The 19,956-nt window shown below is 41.2% G+C and overlaps 1 protein-coding gene across 1 annotated transcript in view; it reads right to left on the minus strand.

Moving 5' to 3' along the window:
• LOC311099782 (noelin-like) overlaps positions 1–16,009 on the minus strand; it is a gene marked incomplete at both ends in the record, with an annotated part of 56,971 nt that extends 40,962 nt beyond the window's left edge. The window contains one exon of the mRNA XM_084140529.1: positions 15,944–16,009. Within this exon, the coding sequence (XP_083996655.1) occupies positions 15,944–16,009 (66 nt within the window). The remainder of the gene's footprint in view (positions 1–15,943) is intronic.
• Positions 16,010–19,956: the final 3,947 nt, after the last annotated feature.

A 19,956-nucleotide genomic window follows, 5' to 3' on the forward strand; every position in this document is an offset into this window, starting at 1 on the left:
ACAACTCTGTAATGCCAACTCACTTACTTTTATAGTTTCACTCAAACTGAATTATGAATAAATAAAATCCAAGATGTCAATCACAACATAATGCAATGCAGCTGCAGAGACTGAATTGATTATAGTGTAAACCTTGCATTATTAACCCCCTCCCCCTCTCTCTCTCTCTCTCTCTCTCTCTCTCTCTCTCTCTCTCTCTCTCTCTCTCTCTCTCTCTCTCTCTCTGAAATCCTTCTCTTGGATCCCTACACACTAAAAAGTAAAGGTCCTTGGAGGATTCTTTAGGGGTTCTTCAAATTGAAACTGTGGGGAAATCCCTAAAAGTTATTCGAAGAACTCTTTAAATATAGGAGTCTCCCTGCATCGCAATGCTAGCTGTGCCACTAGAGATCCTGGTTCGAATCCAGGCTCTGTCGTAGCCGGCCGTGACCGGGAGACCCATGGGGTGGTGCACAATTGGCCCAGCGTCGTCCAGTGTAGGGGAGGGAATAGCCGGCAGGGATGTGGCTCAGTTGGTAGAGTATGGCAACGGCAGGGTTGTGGGTTGTGGGTTCGATTCCCACGGGGGGGCAGTATAAAAAAGAATGTATGCACTCACTAACTGTAAGTCGCTCTGGATAAGAGCATCTGCTAAAATATAAATGTTCTTCAAAGAATACCTTTTAATGGACCTCGAAGAACGTTTTGGGGTTAATTTTTGAACTCCCCCCTTCCCTATTATTAGTAGTAATATGCTTAACAATAACAACAATAACACAATATTTTAGTTGTCAGTGTTTATTAGGATTTTAGTTTCAAAGCAGAATAAAAAAATCTAAATATGAGGTAAACTCCCAGCAGAGCCCCAAGTCCAATTGGTATATCCTCTGGCATGTTGATGTTAATGTGTTGATGTTCTCTGTATCCATAGCCAGAATGATTTTGCAGTGCATGGTATTCGAACAGCTTTCCTGTTATATTCATCAGAGGTGTAGGGAGGGTCTGTGAATCCAAAAAATTGTAATTATACAGATGATTAACAAAACATGCACACGACAGTATTCATACCTTGGTTTTTGTGGTAAATGTGAATGAAAAAAACTATTTTGATAATGATTTTCATGCACATACCTTGTCCATAATGTAGAGGCCTATGGGATTTTCATTGAAGAGGAGGGAAGGGAGGAGGATGGTACATGTGATCTGCATAACATACCAACACCAATTGACATACCTTTGTATGCCTACTCTTCTGTAAACCTGCAGACACAGACACAAAAGTGAACAGTTCAGTCATCTGCAGCCAATACAGCTAGCCTTCAACATATTCTTATAGCATACATATTCTTACCTCTTTGTTGATTGATATCCATTGAATTGTATCCATTATCTGTTTTAGAAAGATTTGCACAAATATGAAAAGATAGATGGTATCATCATAAAACAATATCAATTTAGATCATACAAGGGACAAACCTTACCTTAAATTGAGGAGATCTTCACATTATTCAGTTAAGTGCCTGCACCTGCTGTCCTTTCAAATTGAAATCCAAATGTTTCAGTTGGGCAGTTAGGTTCCTGCAAGAACCCCCACCAACTAATGAGGTTCCTCGATGAACCCCACCTCCTATGGGGTTCTTGGAAGAACCTTTTGGAGGCAATTTTCAGAGCCAAGAACCATAAGGTTCTTCAAAGAACTTTGAGGATCTTAGAAGAACCCTTGTTGAACACCTAATTTTTAGAGTGTAGTTCTAACTGGGTGAGATATTTAGCTGAAGCTGAACAGCACAGGGGACATAAGTGTTTGGAATTTTGTTTCTACAAATGTCTTGTCTGCATGAGTGTGTTTGTGGTTATGTGTACATTTGCTGAGGATTTATGTATGTGTTTAGTGAATGCATTTGAATGTGTCTATGATGTTAGGATGAAACATTCAGAGGTCACCAAGCGCATTATAGCTTCAGCGTGTAAATTAGCTAGAAATATGTGTCGGCATCGAGTAATTGTCTCTGGCCCCCTCCCAGTTAGGGGGAGTGATGAGCTCTACAGCAGAGTCTCACAACTCAATTGCTGGTTGAAAACTGTTTTCTGCCCCTCCCAAAATATAGAATTTGTAGATAATAGGCCCTCTTTCTGGGACTCACCCACAAACAGGACCAAGCCTGGCCTGCTGAGGAGTGACAGACTCCATCCTAGCTGGAGGGGTGCTCTCATCTTATCTATCAACATAGACAGGGCTCTAACTCCACTAACTCCACAATGAGATAGGGTGCAGGCAGCAGGCTGTTAGCCAGCCTGCCAGCTTAGTGGAGTCTGCCACTAGCACAGTCAGTGTAGTCAGCTCAGCTCTCCCCATTGAGACTGTGACTGTGCCTCGATCTAGGTTGGGCAAAACTAAACATGGCGGTGTTCGCTTTAGCAATCTCACTGGAATAAAGACATCCTCCATTCCTGTCATTATTGAAAGAGATTGTGATAATATCTCACATCTCAAAATAGGGCTACTTAATGTTAGTTCCCTCACTTCCAATGCAGTCATAGTTAATGAACTAATCACTGATCATAACCTTGATGTGATTGGCCTGACTGGAACATGGCTCAAGCCTGTTGAATTTACTGTGTTAAATGAGGCCTCCCCTCCTGGTTACACTAGTGACCATATCCCCCGCGCATTTTTCTCTAATAAAAAAAAGAAAAGACGTTTTCGTCTTTTGATCTTCTAGTCATGACATCTATGCAGCCTATTTGATCACTTTTCATAGCTACTGTTTACAGGCCTCCTGGGCCATATACAGCGGTCCTGAATTCCTATCGGACCTTGTAGTCATGGCAGATAATATACAAATTATTGGTGACTTCAATATTCACATGGAAAAGTCCACAGACCCACTCCAAAAGGCTTAAGAAGCCATCATCAACTCAGTGGGTTTTGTCCAACATGTCTCCGGACCTACATATTACCACAGTCATACCCTGGATCTAGTTTGTCCAGTGGAATACATTTATTTTTGATACTGTCGCAAAGCTAACTAAAATCCAGCATTCCCCAAGAGAGGATGGCTTTCACTTCAGCAGTGATGAATTCATTAACTTCTTAGACGAAAAGATTATGATCATTAGAAAGGAAATTACGCACTCCTCTTTGAATCTGCGTATTTCTCCAAAGCTCAGTTGGAGTCTGCACAGAACTGCCAGGACCTAGAATCAATGGAAATACTCAAAAAAAATTTATCCTGTATCTCTTGACATTCACGAAAATAGTCATGCTGCATACTGGACCCTATTCCAACTAAACTACTGAAATAGCTACTTCCTGTGCTTGGCCCTCCTATGTTGAACATAATAAACGGCTCCCTATCCTCTGGATGTGTACCAAACTCACTAAAAGTGGTAGTAATAAAGCCTCTCTTGAAAAAGCCAAACCTTGACCCGGAAAATGTAAAAAACTATTGGCCTATATCGAATCTCCCATTCCTCTCAAAACATTTAGAAAAAGCTGTTGCGCAGTAACTCACTGCCTTCCTGAAGACAAATAATGTATATTAAACGCTTCAGTCTGGTTTTACACCCCATCATAGTACTGAGACTGCACTCATGAAGGTGGTAAATGACCTTTTAATGGCGTCAGACAAGGCTCTACATCTGTCCTCGTGCTCCTAGACCTTAGTGCCGCTTTTGACACCATCGATCACCACATTCTTTTGGAGAGAATGGAAACCCTAATTTGTCGTCACGGACAAGGTTTTGCCTGGTTTAGATCTTATCTGTCGGAAAGATATCAGTTTGTCTCAGTGGATGGTTTGTCCTCTGACAAATCAATTGTACATTTCGGAGTTCCTGAAGGTTCCGTTTTAGGGCCACTATTGTTTTCAATATATATTCTACCTCTTGGTGATGTCATTCGGAAACACAATGTCAACTTTCACTGCTATGCGGACGACACACAGCTGTACATTTCGATGAAACATGGTGAAGCCCCAAAATTGCCTACCCTGGAAGCCTGTGTTTCAGACATAAGGAAGTGGATGGTGGCAAATGTTTTACTTTTAACTCGGACAAAACAGAGGTCCCAAGAAAAAGGTCCCAAGAAATAGGTCCCAAGAAAAAAAGAGATCTGCTGTTGGATCTGAAAATTAATCTTGATGGTTGTACAGTCACCTCAAATAAAACTGTGAAGGACCTCGGTGTTACTCTGGACCCTGATCTCTCTTTTGACAAACATATCAAGAATATATCAAGGGCAGCTTTTTTCCATATTCGTAACCAAACATTATGCAGAAAAGCTAATCCATGCTTTTGTCACTTTCAGATTAGACTACTGCAATGCTCTACTCTCTGGCTACCTGGATAAAGCACTAAATAAACTTCAGTTAGTGCTAAACACGGCTGCTAGAATCTTGACTTGAATCCAAAAATGTGATCATATTACGCCAGTGCTAGCCTCTCTACACTGGCTTCCTGTTAAGGCTAGGGCTGATTTCAAGGTTTTACTGTAACCAGTCGACCTGGTCGTGCTGCTGCTCCAGTTTCAACTGTTCTGCCTGTGGCTATGGAACCCTGACCTGTTCACCGGACATGCTACCTTATCCCGGACCTGCCATTTTCGACTCTCCCTCTCTCTCTCTCTCCCTCTCTCTCCCTCTCTCTCGCTCTACCGCACCTGCTGTCTTGACCTCTGAATGCTCGGCTAGGAAAAGCCAACTGACATTTACTCCTGAGGTACTGACCAGTTGCACCCTCTACAACCACTGTGATTATTATTTGACCGTGCTGGTCATCTATGAACGTTTGAACATCTTGAAGAACAATCTGGCCTTAATGGCCATGTACTCTTATAATCTCCACCCGGCAGAGCCAGAAGAGGACTGGCTACCCCTCAGAGCCTGGTTCCTCTCTAGGTTTCTTGCTGTTTGGGGTTTTAGGCTGAGTTTCTGTATAAGCACTTTGTGACACCTGCTGATGTAAAAATGGCTTCATAAATACATTTGATTTGATCTATGAGGGAGTCCGCATGTATTTGCATTAGTGGGAGTATGTTACATATTGCTCTGAGTTAGCCTGTAACTGTGTGTGGGTTTGTATTTGTTGTAGCTGTGTTGTGATTTGTAGAGGTTTACACTTTGCTGCGGATTGTAGGTGTGTGATATGTAGCATGGAAATGTAGGCCTGAAACCTTAAGGTTTACAGAGGAGAAAGTTGGTATATTACTGTAACAGCAGCATACCTGGGCTCAAATACTATTTCAAATATTTAAAAAATACTTTGCTCTAGCCTGCATAGAGTGCCAAATGTGGGTATACCGTTTTGGGACTACTATATTGGTAAAATAAGCCAGGCAAGCTCATTCAAGCACAGATAAAGTATTTGAAATGATTTCAAATAGTATTTAGAAATGATTTCAAACCGTATTTGAACCCAGGTCTGAACATCAGGCCTTTGTAAGAATGCAGGGACAGAGAGGTGGAGGGAGAGGGAGAGGTGGAGGGAGAGGTGGAGATATAGTGGATCTGAAACCTTGAAGGTTACAGAGGGCTGTTATCCTACTGTTACAGCAGCATACCTGGATTCAAATACTATTCAAAATCATTTCAAATACTGTGCTTGATTGAGCTTGACAGGTGCAATGTAACCAATAGAAAAGTCTCAAACGTGCAAACTGCGCCCACCTGACACTCCAGGCGCTCTAAGTATTTGAAAGATTTCAAATAGTATTTGAACCCAGGTCAGGAGAGCAGGCCTCTGTCAGAAGCTGGAGGGAGAGGTGGGCCTGAAACCTTGAGGGTTACAGAGGGTTGTTATATTACTGTAACAGCAGCAGCTGCTTTTCAGGTCTCTGTGAGAGGGCAGGCAGGGAGAGTGGTCTAAAGCTGCCACGCAGGGAGATGTAGTGGGCCTTAAGCCTTGAGGGTTACAGAGAGGGCAGGCAGGGAGAGTGGTCGAAAGCTGCCACGCAGGGAGATGTAGTGGGCCTTAAGCCTTGAGGGTTACAGAGAGGGCAGGCAGGGAGAGTGGTCTAAAGCTGCCACGCAGGGAGATGTAGTGGGCCTTAAGCCTTGAGGGTTACAGAGAGGGCAGGCAGGGAGAGTGGTCTAAAGCTGCCACGCAGGGAGATGTAGTGGGCCTTAAGCCTTGAGGGTTACAGAGAGGGCAGGCAGGGAGAGTGGTCTAAAGCTGCCACGCAGGGAGATGTAGTGGGCCTTAAGCCTTGAGGGTTACAGAGAGGGCAGGCAGGGAGAGTGGTCTAAAGCTGCCACGCAGGGAGATGTAGTGGGCCTTAAGCCTTGAGGGTTACAGAGAGGGCAGGCAGGGAGAGTGGCCTAAAGCTGCCACGCAGGGAGATGTAGTGGGCCTTAAGCCTTGAGGGTTACAGAGAGGGCAGGCAGGGAGAGTGGTCTAAAGCTGCCACGCAGGGAGATGTAGTGGGCCTTAAGCCTTGAGGGTTACAGAGAGGGCAGGCAGGGAGAGTGGTCTGAAGCTGCCACGCAGGGAGATGTAGTGGGCCTTAAGCCTTGAGGGTTACAGAGAGGGCAGGCAGGGAGAGTGGTCTAAAGCTGCCACGCAGGGAGATGTAGTGGGCCTTAAGCCTTGAGGGTTACAGAGAGGGCAGGCAGGGAGAGTGGTCTGAAGCTGCCACGCAGGGAGATGTAGTGGGCCTTAAGCCTTGAGGGTTACAGAGAGGGCAGGCAGGGAGAGTGGTCTAAAGCTGCCACGCAGGGAGATGTAGTGGGCCTTAAGCCTTGAGGGAGCTGCCAGGTGAACAGCTGGCCATTCTCTGCACGACTGATAACCTGAACCAACAACAACAACAAATACTGCCCTCATTATCTATGCTAAAAACATGTTAATTAAGGAATTCTGGAATACATACTGCCCACATACTAGCTATGCTCTGAGTACATCTTCATTAAGGAACTATGGGATATGTAGTGCTCTAGGGCAGGAGTAGGCAACTATTTTATAATAATGATAATATACTGAACAAAATTATAAATGCAACATGCAACAATTTCAATGATTTTACTGAGTTACAGTTCATAGAAGGAAATCAGTCAATTGAAATAAATGTCTTAGGTCCTAATCTATGGATTTCACATGACTGGGCATGGGTGCAGCCATGGGTGGGCCTGGGAGGGCATAGACCCACCCACTGGGGAGCCAGGCCCACCCCTGGGGAGCCAGGCCCAGCCAATCAGAATGTGTTTTCCCCCATAAAATGACTTTATTACAGACAGAAATACTCCTCAGCACACCCTCAGATGATCCTGCAGGTGAAGAAGCCGGATGTGGAGGTCCTGGGCTGGCGTGGTTACACGTGGTCTGCAGTTGTGAGGCTGGTTGGGCGTACTGCCAAATTCTCTAAAATGGAGGTGGCTTATGGTATAGAAATGAACATTCAATTATCTGGCAACAGCTATGTTGGACATTCCTGCAATCAGCATGCCAATTGCGGCATTGTGTTCTGTGACAAAGCTGCACATTTTAGTGGCCTTTTATTATCCCCAGCACAAGGTGCACCTGTGTAATGATCATGCTGTTCAATCAGCTTCTTGATATGCCACACATGTCAGGTGGATGGATTATGTTGGCAAAGGAGAAACGCTCACTAATAGGGATGTAAACTAATTTGTGCACATAATTTGAGAGAAATAAGTTTTTTGTGCATATGGAACATTTCTGGGCTCTTTTATTTTAGCTCATGAAAAATGGGACCAACACTTTACATGTTGGTTTATATTTTTGTTCAGTATAATTTGTACACTGCAAATTGACCAAAACTAAGCCCAAATAGAGATTGATTTGAAAATAACAATAATTGCTGACCTTAATTACATTGAGAAACAATCACGTCTCTTTTTTTTGTGTGGGAATACTTGGAAACAGATTTCCTAAATTAAACACATTTTAGCTGAATTCCTGGTGATTTTAGAGTATTTTTTGACAAAAACCTAAAATCCACAAAAAACTAAAGTAATATTGCTGACCCCTGCTCTAGGGGGTCTGAAGGGTATGCTAATATAATTTATGCTAATATAGGCCTAGATTAAATCAGTACAGCGTTAACCCACGATAACCGACAACTGTATAGCATATAATTTCAATGTCAAATCCACAAGCGGCTACCAGTGTTATACCTATCGCGTACATTAGTAGAAAACCCATATAGCCATGTAACAAGTTTAAACACTGGAATGTGTGATCTAATCTACACCTACTGTAGATTAGGCTGATACAAATCCTTATTATTTCATTTAAATTAAAGTTTTTAAATAAATAAGAGCAGCAACCGCTCGCTGATTTAACAGCTCCAACGAAGTTACACCTCTGACATCGTCTAAACAAAAGCAATGATTATGCTATGCAGTTGACAGTTATCGCGGGTTAATGCTGAACTGATTGAATCTAGCCCATAATGCTGTTATGAATGTGGTCGGGAATCATGTGATGTCTTATGGTAGTAGATCTGTCAAGATGTGTGGAGGGATGTCAGTTACATTGCCTGAAGAATTGACGAACAGTGTGTGTCTGTCTGTCTGTCTGTCTGTCTGTCTTTCTTTCTTTATTTCTTTCATTCTTTCTTTCTATGTGTGTTTGTGTGTCTTTGTGGGGTTGAGAGAGAGTGAGTGTCTGCGTGAATGAGTGTGTGTCTGATAGAGAGAGAAACAGAGAGAGAAATAAAACAACAGAGAGAGAGAGAAATATGATTTCCAGCATTGTGACTTGTTGTTCTGCTCCAGAATCTGACACAAATGATCCTCCACACTACACAGGTATGAATAATAGATTTCATTCCAGCACATACTGCTGTTTGTGAAATAACCCAGATGTATCTGTACACTGGCTACCTCCATGGCTATTCCTATATACTCTCACTGTTCCCTCTAAAAGCAAACAATAGCCTGCAGTGGCATAGCTTTCAGAAAGACATCTGTATCTGCCTAGGCTGTAGGGGGAAATTGAAGTGGGCATGTTATGATGAAACTTGAATGGTACAGAATCTATTGACTGACCTTGTACAAATTACATCCATCCAAGGCGCACGCACGCACGCAATCACATACACACACTCAAACACACTCACACAATCACACGCCAGTGCCATCCAAGGCCACAGACTACAGTGTGAACACATCCACAGCCTCTTACTGACTACACCATGCAGCACCCAAACTGCATAACACAGTATGAAGCCCAAAGCACAGTACGTTCCCTAACATCATATGACTTTTCCTCTTCAATCAATGAGATCAGAAGGGCAATAGGTACAACAGAGTCAGCATTACTGAGAGCTCAGCACTGTGTTTGTGTCACAGTGTTACAGTGAGACCACAGTAGGTTGTTGGTCATGGTGAGAGGTGCATGGGCACAAGCTTTGGGAGAGATAAGGGCAGTAGAGTGTCTATGTGATGTGTGAGGTCAGCTATTTTTCGCCGAAGCTGTGTACACACAAAAAAAATGTATTGTAACCATAGTGGAACACTTTTTTGTGCTATATAGAACCCTTTCCTAACCATTAAAGGTCTCGAACAGTTATTCTGATTCCCATATAAAATAGCCTTTAGAGTGACTAAAATATCACCCATAATATTTGTTTTGGATAGAAATGCTCAAAATGTGAGAAAATGTGTTTTTTATCTCATGGCTAGTTACCAGGAAGTTTGAAAATACAGGCTGAGTGGGCAGGGAGCTTACATTTATGAGCTCGCCTTGACTGACAGCTCTTTGAAACACCTATGTCAAGCAACTTGGATTCAGTGAGCAGTGTTGCAGTAAAATCATCTCAAGCAAATTTGGAGATACACAAAGAAACTCATACAACATCAAAATTGCTTCAATGAGTTCAGGTTAAGAAATATATTTAAAAAAAACGTATATATATATATATATATATATATATATATATATATATACCATTTGGCATGTCTCTTGTGATGCAGTTCACAGCAATACTGATTGATGTGTTGACATGACAACTGTGACAGAGTTTTGAACGACCCTTCCTCCACTTTTGTTCTATGCTGGCTGAAGACCTAGCTAGCCAGTAACTAGCGAACACCAGACACAGATGAAAGGGGAAACTTATACGTATCTTTGCCATAGATGAACCAGGTAAACGTTTAATTATACACTATTTGCAGAGACCCTACAGTCAAATTTTGGCCCCGGTAGAGTAGCTATCTAGCTATATAAACCATGCCCCTCTCCAAACATGCCTTCTCCGATGTTGGTTACAAGGTGGTACTTATTTACAGTGGCTTGCGAAAGTATTCACCCCCCTTGGAATTTTTCATATTTTGTTGCCTTATAACCTGGAATTAAAATGGATTTTTGGGGGGTTTGTGTCATTTGATTTACACAACATGCCTACCACTTTGAAGATGCAAAACACTTTTTTTTTTTTTTTACAAACAAGAAATAAGACAAAGTCAATACTTTGTAGAGCCACCTTTTGCAGCAATTACAGCTGCATGTCTCTTGGGGTATGTCTCTATAAGCTTGACACATCTAGCCACTGGGATTTTTGGCCATTCTTCAAGGCAAAACTGCTCCAGATCCTTCAAGTTGGATGGGTTCCGCTGGTGTACAGCAATCTTTAAGTCATACCACAGATTCTCAATTGGATTGAGGTCTGGGCTTTGACTAGGCCATTCCAAGACATTTAAATGTTTCCCCTTAAACCACTCAAGTGTTGCTTTAGCAGTATGCTTAGGGTCATTGTCCTGCTGGAAGGTGAACCCCAAGTCCCAGTCCCAAATCTCTGGAAGACTGAAACAGGTTTCCCTCAAGAATTTCCCTGTATTTAGCGCCATCCATCATTCCTTCAATTCTGACCAGTTTTTCCCAGTCCCTGCCGATGAAAAACATCCCCACAGCATGATGCTGCCACGACCATGCTTCATTGTGGGGATGGTGTTCTCGGGGTGATGAGAGGTGTTGGGTTTGCGCCAGACATAGCGTTTTCCTTGATGGCCAAGAAGCTCCATTTTAGTCTCATCTGACCAGAGTACCTTCTTCCATATGTTTGGGGAGTCTCCCACATGCCTTTTGGCGAACACCAAACGTGTTTTCTTATTTTTTCTTTAAGCAATGGCTTTTTTCTGGCCACTCTTCGGTAAAGCCCAGCTCTGTGGAATGTACGGCTTAAAGTAGTCCTATTGACAGATACTCCAATCTCCGCTGTAGAGCTTTGCATCTCCTTCAGGGTTATCTTTGGTCTCTTTGTTGCCTCTCTGATTAATGCCCTCCTTGCCTGGTCCGTGAGTTTTGGTGGGGGGCCATCTCTTGGCAGGTTTGTTGTGGTGCCATATTCTTTCCACTTTTTAATAATGGATTTAATGGTGCTCCGTGGGATGTTCAAAGTCTCAGATATTTTTTAAAAACCCAACCGTAATCTGTACTTCTCCACAACTTTGTCCCTGACCTGTTTGGAGAGCTCCTTGGTCTTCATGGTGCCGCTTGCTTGGTGGTGCCCCTTGCTTAGTGGTGTTGCAGACTCTGGGGCCTTTCAGAACAGGTGTATATATACTGAGATCATGTGACAGATCATGTGACACTTAGATTGCACACAGGTGGACTTTATTTAACTAATTAAGTGACTTCTGAAGGTAATTGGTTGCACCAGATCTTATTTAGGGGCTTCATAGCAAAGGGGGTGAATACATATGCATGCACCACATTATTATTAGTTATTTTTTTCATTTCACTTCACCAATTTGGACTATTGTGTGTATGTCCATTACATAAAATCCAAATAAAAATCAATTTAAATTACAGGTTGTAATGCAACAAAATAGGAAAAACGCCAAGGGGGATGAATACTTTTGCAAGGCACTGTACATTTCTCAACCTGAAAGGTTCTCTGTAGATCCTTTTGAAGAACCATACCATTTTTATTCTGGTCAGCCATCTCATGTTGTTAAAATTCCATAGGTGTTATTATGTTAATTGCCAAGTTGAATCAAGTGAGCTAGCTCTGGAACAGCTGGGGGTCACTGAGAAGAGCATTACAAAATACTGACAAATTTACTCAACCATTCTCAATTGATACAAGCCCATACATGAGTGTTTCATACAACACTATCACTAACCATAGGCATATATAACATGCAATTGCATAACACAACACATTGGATAAAGTGGAATGACCTAACTCACGGTTGCACAAAAAGAGCTGTGCGCAAACCACGCACCAAAATATTCGAATGAGCCACCTTCCCTACATTTTAATTATCACTAGTAGACCAAAGAACCCTTTTGTGAACTGTAAATAACCAAAGTTCAAAGGGATACTCAAGTCATTATGGTTCCACATAGAACCATCACCCTTCCCAAAGAACCCTTGAAGAACCCAATTTTTTTGTGTGATGCACAGAGATGGGCAAAAACTACAAAATATAATTACATAATTATGATAGAAAATACAATGACGATCAGTGTATCAAAATAAACTACAAAACACTTGTATTTTGTAATGTATTTAATTAAAATACAAAAATAAATGTGCAAGTAGCCAGCCCGAACAGCAACAACATTTTCAGTAATGGTTACAAAAACCTTTTTCTTGTTATGACTGTGAAATGTTGTTCTTTATCTACCTTAGTTGAGCAAGTCACTCTAGATAGGAGTGTCTGCTAAATGACCAAAATGTAAATGTGAAAATGAACATACCAAAATGAACAGCAAAGCACACTGGGTATTATTAATGGCCTCGTTTCGATACAGAGCTCATTAGAATAACACTCAGCATGCTTTGCAATTTTTACATTAAAATTTTAGTGATTTAGCAGAAGTACCGCTTAAAGAGCAAAGAACCCTTATGTGATCTGTAAAGAACCATTGAAGAGCTCAAATGGGTTCTTGAGTCATTATGGTTCCACATAGAACCATCACCCTTCCTAAAGAACCCTTGAGGAATCACTTTTTTGGTTACTACATTTGTAAGTCGCTCTGGATAAGAGCGTCTGCTAAATGATGTAAATGTAAATGTACATGATTCCATATGTGTTATTTCATAGTTGTGATCATAACTTCACTAGCATTATTTTCGTCTCTATCTCTGTAATGTGTCTGTATCTATGTAATTGTATATGTATTTATGTAAAAAAATAGGCACCACAATGGAAATAAGTCCCTGACATTAATGTGCAATCCCTGTCACTTAAAATAATTTTTGTGTATATATGTGTTTTTTTAATTGACAAATAAAATCAATCAATCCAAACTGCGCAGCAGCCAATTGATGAATGGAAAGAGACATCTGTTACAAAACACCAAAAAGTTTAATGACGTTCAGACATTGTCAAGACAAGCCTTTGATACTGGGTAAGCCTAGAAGGTAGGGAGGAATGTATTTTCTGTTTGTCGAGATTGATATAATCTAGTTATTGTGTTGAAAATGCAAACCATGATATTGAAGTGCCCGAAGTCGGTATGCTTTGTTTATTGATTGTGTGGTGCATTGGCACAGAAACCTGTTGGTGGAAAATTAGTTGCATACATTTTATATAATTATAAATATTGCATCAGAATTTTGAAAATCTGATTTCCCCCTAGTTGATCATTGTCTGCAGCCAGCTCTAATCGTAGTGTAATGAAACAGGCAGGGAGAGGGAGCTCGTCTGGGGTGGTCGGCGAACCCTCAACCTTTTGGCCCGTAGCCCTGCGTGGCATCAACTGTGCCACAAAAGCATGCTGAAGTGGCAAAGTCGATATCCACGTTTATAAACACATGATCCCTAGAGTTATTGTTATTTGTGGTCATAAACACATTATTTTGAGTTAATTCTATGAGGGGGGAGGGTGTTCCATATATTGTACAGTACAAGGGGAGGGTCATGTGAGAATATTTTGAACTTTGGGGAGGGGGGTGCATTTTTGTTTATGACACCTTGAGGTAGACCAGTCCCCAGTAAATTTTGATCGGTCCCTAACATTAATGCATTAATGCAATCTGAAATTAGTTAAATCTTGAGGCCTGGGGTTGAATTTGAATTAAAAGCAGGGTTCAAATTTGGTAGAATATTGTGTGGTCTATGTTTGTGCATTGCCAGATAGATTTCCACATAATGTATTCATGTTGACAGGATTATTATGTTGAACTAATGTCCATTTTGTTTGTTAACCAGTTGTCCACTTGTTTATGCCTAGGGGGAAAGGACAGTGTACAGACAAAAAAATATTAGGATTCCTCAAGGGTTCTTTAGGAAGGGTGATGGTTCTATGTGGAACCATAATGACTCAAGAACCCATTTGAGCTCTTCAATGGTTCTTTACAGATCACATAAGGGTTCTTTGCTCTTTAAGTGGTACTTAAAATGCAGGGGAGGTGGCTCATTAAGATATTTTGGGGCTCTTTTTGTTCAACCGTGAGTGAGAGTGTCATTCCAGTTTATCTAATGTGTTGTGTTATGCTATGATTATGGCCAGTGGCATGTCTTGTGAAAGATTTTGTATGGCCTTGTGTCAATTGAGAATGGTTGACTAAATCAGTCAGAGTTTCTCAATTCTCTCCTCAGGGACCCCAGCTGTTCCAGAGGTAGCTAACTTGATTCAACTTGTCTATTAACACCTATGGAATTTTAGCAATATGGCTGACCAGAATAAAAAACCCTGTATGGTTCTTCAAAAGGATCTACAAATAACCTTTCAGATTGATAAAGGTTGTGTATAGAACCATTCTCCATAAAATAACCATTCTCTATAAAGGTTCTATAAAGAACCATAAAAAAGTGTTAAATATAGCCCCAAAAAGGATTGTAACCATAGCGGAGCCCTTTTTTTTTTGGTGCTATATAGAACCTTTTTAATGGTTCTTTATAGAACCCTAGGAAAGGGTGTTTTATAGCATCATACGGGTTCCATTTAGAACCTCATGAGCATGGTTCTTTATAGAACCTTGAAAAAAGGGTTCTATATAGCACCAAAAAGGGTTCAGCTATGGTTACAAGCCAAATAACCCCTATCTGATACTATTTAGAACCATTATTCTGTACGTCTCTGGGAATGAACAGACACACGTGTAGTTTTGTGAAACAGAAATAAATGCTAGAATATCTGAGTAACCCTGTGCTTTAAACTATAGAGTGAAATGTGCACACTGTGAGTTAAAGGCAACTCCCTCACAACAATAAACCAACCATCAGCACCATGGACAGCACCACCGTAAGCATCTCCCAGAAGTGCTGTGTGTGTGGTTCAGACAGAGAACAACACTTGGCAACATTCTTCCATCACATTGTCAACTCATGCATTACAGCCTTGGATCCATTTTTGGTGATTGGATCGATATGTTGGATAATGCTTTATACCAGACAAATAAAATGTACTTCGTTGGTTAAAATGAAGACCTCCTTACTCCTCTCAGAAGTCAAATTCTTCCTGCTCCTTTGGGCATCTTCAAAGGACCAGCTGTGCTGTGCTACTTGAAATGCAATCATCTTTGACTGCTTGTTATTCAAAACAAACGACACATGCAGAATAACGCTACATCTAGCAGACAAATCACAACGATTCGATTTGGAATTCAAAACTATAACCATTCTGACATAATCCTAACCCGCACAAGGATTATTTGGATGGGTAGATTTGTCATTTGATTAATTACATTTGCTCATAATTCATACGTGTGTAATATATTTGTATATTGACACATATTTGTGCGTTTAGGATTTTGTATATCTTTCTATCTCTGCGCGTTAGACAGAGAGCCCGGTAGGGTCAGGCTATGTGACATTCATTAGGCGCTGCTGGCGCTATCTGCGCCCGTGTAGCACAATGTATCCACATCATCGCCATGTAATCCCACCCGTTAATCTGTTTAAGTGCTAAAACTGTCAGATTTACCAGAGCTCTGTCTAGCTAGCAGGCACTGGGTACTCTTAATCTTTTATCGGATCTCGAGCCAATTAACCGCCTGCCACGTTGTAGCTCTAATACAGAGGGGAAAATGGCGTGTGTTCAAACCTACTTGGGTGAGTTCTGTGCCCATCAAGACGAGGACGATAAGACTCAGGATCTTGCTCGAGGGCTGCATCTCTTGCCTCCGCTGTGTGGAACGTACCAACGCTCTCACATGCAGATCGGTTCCTTTACGTCCACCGCACGGCAGTCCACTCCTCTCGGCTCCCTCGTAGCGCTGCGGTCGCTTGCCCTCTGTTTATCCCTCAGCAACCAAATAGTGGAAAGCGATAAATCTGTGCGGAATCACAGTCTCTTCGCATATTTTTATTTCATCTCGGCTCCTCTCAGTCTCCGTGTTTCTGCTCTCCCTCTTTCGTCCTCCCTTTCTTCCTCTAATCGCCACCACGGGTTCTGATAAACATTTGCTAAGGAAGATGTTGGTTTACGGAAAGCTGCACCGGTTACTCAGATTTTGCCAAAACTTTCCTCCCCTGCCTCGAGCCTCAGAATAGCGATGGGTGAAAAAATTAGAGAGACGGCGGAGCTGTCCACGGTGTTGAACCAGGAAGTGACATGCCAGAGCGTGGGAAATTCAAACAGGGAGCGCACGAGAGATATGGGAGTAGGCCTAATATTTGGTGATTTTTATGATTAAGAAAACATGTCCCTCAATTCTAGTATTTTATTTATTTATTTGTCACAGGTCTATTAAACTAAAGCTGGCCTGTAGTCTATTTAGTCCATTGGGAGTTATTTGATTTGGCTCATATCCCAAAATACTGGTATTAATTTCACATACACCTCTGTTCATTGATATTGAAGTAATACATGATCATAGTCTGTAAGCTGAAATTGTGTATTGGTTTCTAAATTGAGAAATTGATCAGGCAGCAATGGCGGTAACAGTGGCTTCACTGAAAAAAATAGAAAGACTCAAAACACTGCTATTGTGTAATGTTGGTTGTGTTGCATGAAACCATGAAAAGTAGTGCACCTAAGCTGAGATCTGGTGTTTGGAGGGTGTTTGAATGTAAACCCAATGTAAGTGTTATGATGCACAGAAAGTGTTTTGAAAACAGAATAGCATTGTTCTGAAACGCCCAAAGTGGTTCTTCAATCTGAATATTAGTGTTTTTAAGAGAGAGTTTGAAAATACTTTTTGCAGTTTCAGTGTATGTAAAAGGCAGTATCAAAACACAGAGAAATATATTTTTTTGCAGACTGTGTGAGACTGAGAAATGCAAGTGGTTTATAGCTTAAAATATTGATTGATGATAAGGGTATACAGAGAAATGTTTGTTGTGGAATTCCACCTTTATTTAGACAGATTAGAAACAGGAGAAGACAGAGAAGGAGTGAACGTGAGACAGGCGGAAGTGGGAATTTAACCCCTGACTTCTGGGGCAGTAAAATGGTAAATTTGATTGGAATTTCAATGGCATTTTTCACAATCAACACAGCCACACTGTAAAAAAAAGATATATTCTGGGGTGAATTGAAATTGGCAAAAAAAACAAAAAAAACAACAACATATACTTAATAAAATGAATGCAAGTTGTTTCAATGCTTTGTTCATTTCATTTTACAAAAAATAAATCCAACGTAATATGTTGCTCAAAATGTAAATATATTTTATGAGGATAACCAAATACGGAGAAAATGTAGTTATTGAACTCATTGGAAGTCTGGTTTTAATTTCCTTGCACTTCCTATCTTGCCATGTGGCTGTTTTTGAGGACTGTAGGTAATTCAACATTTTCTGACTTTATGATTATTTTACACAATGTTGTATGCATGTTTGAAGAAATATAAGTATACTTCTACATTAGTATTAATAATCAGCTTGTTGTGCCATGAGGTGTAATTGCTCATGATGAACAGATTTCAAAACCGTCAGGCAAAATGAAGTTCAATGATGAGAAGACCCATTCCCACATTTACAGCTTGTAATGTTGGAGGCAAATACCATATCCTGAAATGTTTGCTGTAAAACCAGCAGTTACTCCTGGTGGATTGAGCACCGTGCTGAACAGTGTCTGCCAAAATGGGTTAAACTAGCAAATTATCAGATACATAAATCAATGTTGAACCAGCCACAGGTAAGTGTGTATAACTGAGTTCCTATGCTACACTATTATACATAAAGAGAACATAACTATTTGTATTGATATATTAGTGCACAGGGGGTCTTGTTTGTTTAGGCATTAGCCTACAGTACCGCTGTGTGGGGGCCTTTGTGTGTAAGCCTATGTGCTTTGTCACTTTAGTGGTCTATTTAGCATTCTCCCTCTGTGCCAAGCTCATTTCAGTGTTCCTCAGTAATGGCCTCTTTTCTCTCAGATGCAGACCAAAAGTAATTCCTCTGTCAATTGCATGCCTGAGAATTCTTTGATGCGATTCCATGGCCGCCAGGCTGCCTGTCTCACTGGAATTGTATCATACACTAACAGCTTAAAGGCATGTCGCATCAGACACACAAGCCTAAATGTGTTAAACAGCTTACAGAGGGACCCAGCTAGCCGTAGCTGGCTAAATGTGCTCACTTACATCTACTCTGGTTACAAAGTACTGAGCCAAGGAAATACATAGAGTATGTCCCAAATGGCACCATGTTCCCTTTATAGTGCATTACTTCTGACCAGAGCCTGTCTACGGTAGTGCACTATATGGAATAGGGTGCTATTTGGGATGAATCCAGAGAGATACTGTGTGGTAATGTAATATGGAGAACATGCTGCGTAGACTACTAGTTGTTCATTTTACTAACTGTTTTTCCTTAAGGTAGTGAAGTCGAGTAAACATCTTATTACACTTTTACCCTCTATTGCTTTGTGTACAAAATTGTTTTTTATACGGGTGGGCTTTTGAAAGGAAAATATAGCTACAGTAGGTGCCCTCAAATTAGCTGAGAGGTTAATGCGAAAAAGCTTGACTGCATGTAGCCTAAAAGCTATTGTTGTTCAGAACCAGCAGAGGATAACCGCCTGAGTCCCAAATGGCACCCTATTTCCTACATAGTGCACTACTTTTGACCAGGGCCCATATTGCTGTTGTCTAAAGTAATGCTCTATATAGTGAATAGGGTGCCATTTGGGATGAACACACTGTCTGTTTAGAGTGGTTGAGCTGCTCCACTCTCACTCTTCAAAACAGTAATACAATATGCCTACAATCTAAACACATTTTATGGAGCTTCCATTATCATGGGACTTGAATAATCTAATATCACAGTATACAGTACAGTGTATAGTACACTCTTAGAAAAAAGGGATCCAAAAGGGTTCTTTGCGGAGGGATAGTGTTCTACCATTAACCGTTGTCATCTGAAGAAGCCTTTTTGGAAGACAAGGGTTCTTAGGCAGAGTTCAACCTAGAACCTTTTTCATCCTAAGAACCGTTTTTGGAAGAAAGGGTTCTTTGATGATTGTTTGGAAGGCAAGAAGGATTATTTGGAAGGCAAGAAGGGTTCTACATAGAACCCTTCTGATTCTGAAATAAGTTTCTTATTGTATTTTTTCTTTCTTTCTTTTAAATTGTGCATGAGCATTAATGTTTACCTCAGTGTTAAACTTTAACACCAGGAGTTTGAGTAGTCTGATCAATTTAAAAAGGTACTGTAGGTGTGAGAATGTTTTAAACTACACTGAGTATACCAAACATGGGGCATGGACTCTACAAGGTGTCGAAAAGCGTTCCACCGGGATGCTGTCCCACAGTTGTGTCAAGTTGGCTGGATGTCCTTTGGGTGGTGGACCATTTTTGATACAGACAGGAAACTGTTGAGCGTGAAAAACCCACCAGCGTTGCAGGACACAAACCGTTGTGCCTTTTTCACTACTACCATACCCCGTTCAAAGGCACTTATCTTTTGTCTTGCCCATTCACCCTCTGAATGGCACACATGCACAATCCATGTCTCAATTGTCTCAAGGCCTAAAAATCATTATTTAACCTGTCTCCTCCCCTTCATCTGCACTGATTGAAGTGAATTTAACAAGTGGCATCAATAAGGGACCATAGCTTTCACCTGGATTGACCTGGTCAGTTTATGTCACGGAAAGAGCAGGTGTTCTTAATGTT

Source organism: Coregonus lavaretus (assembly GCF_964263955.1).
Source record: "Coregonus lavaretus genome assembly, chromosome: 24".
In the NCBI taxonomy this organism is placed as follows: domain Eukaryota; kingdom Metazoa; phylum Chordata; class Actinopteri; order Salmoniformes; family Salmonidae; genus Coregonus; species Coregonus lavaretus.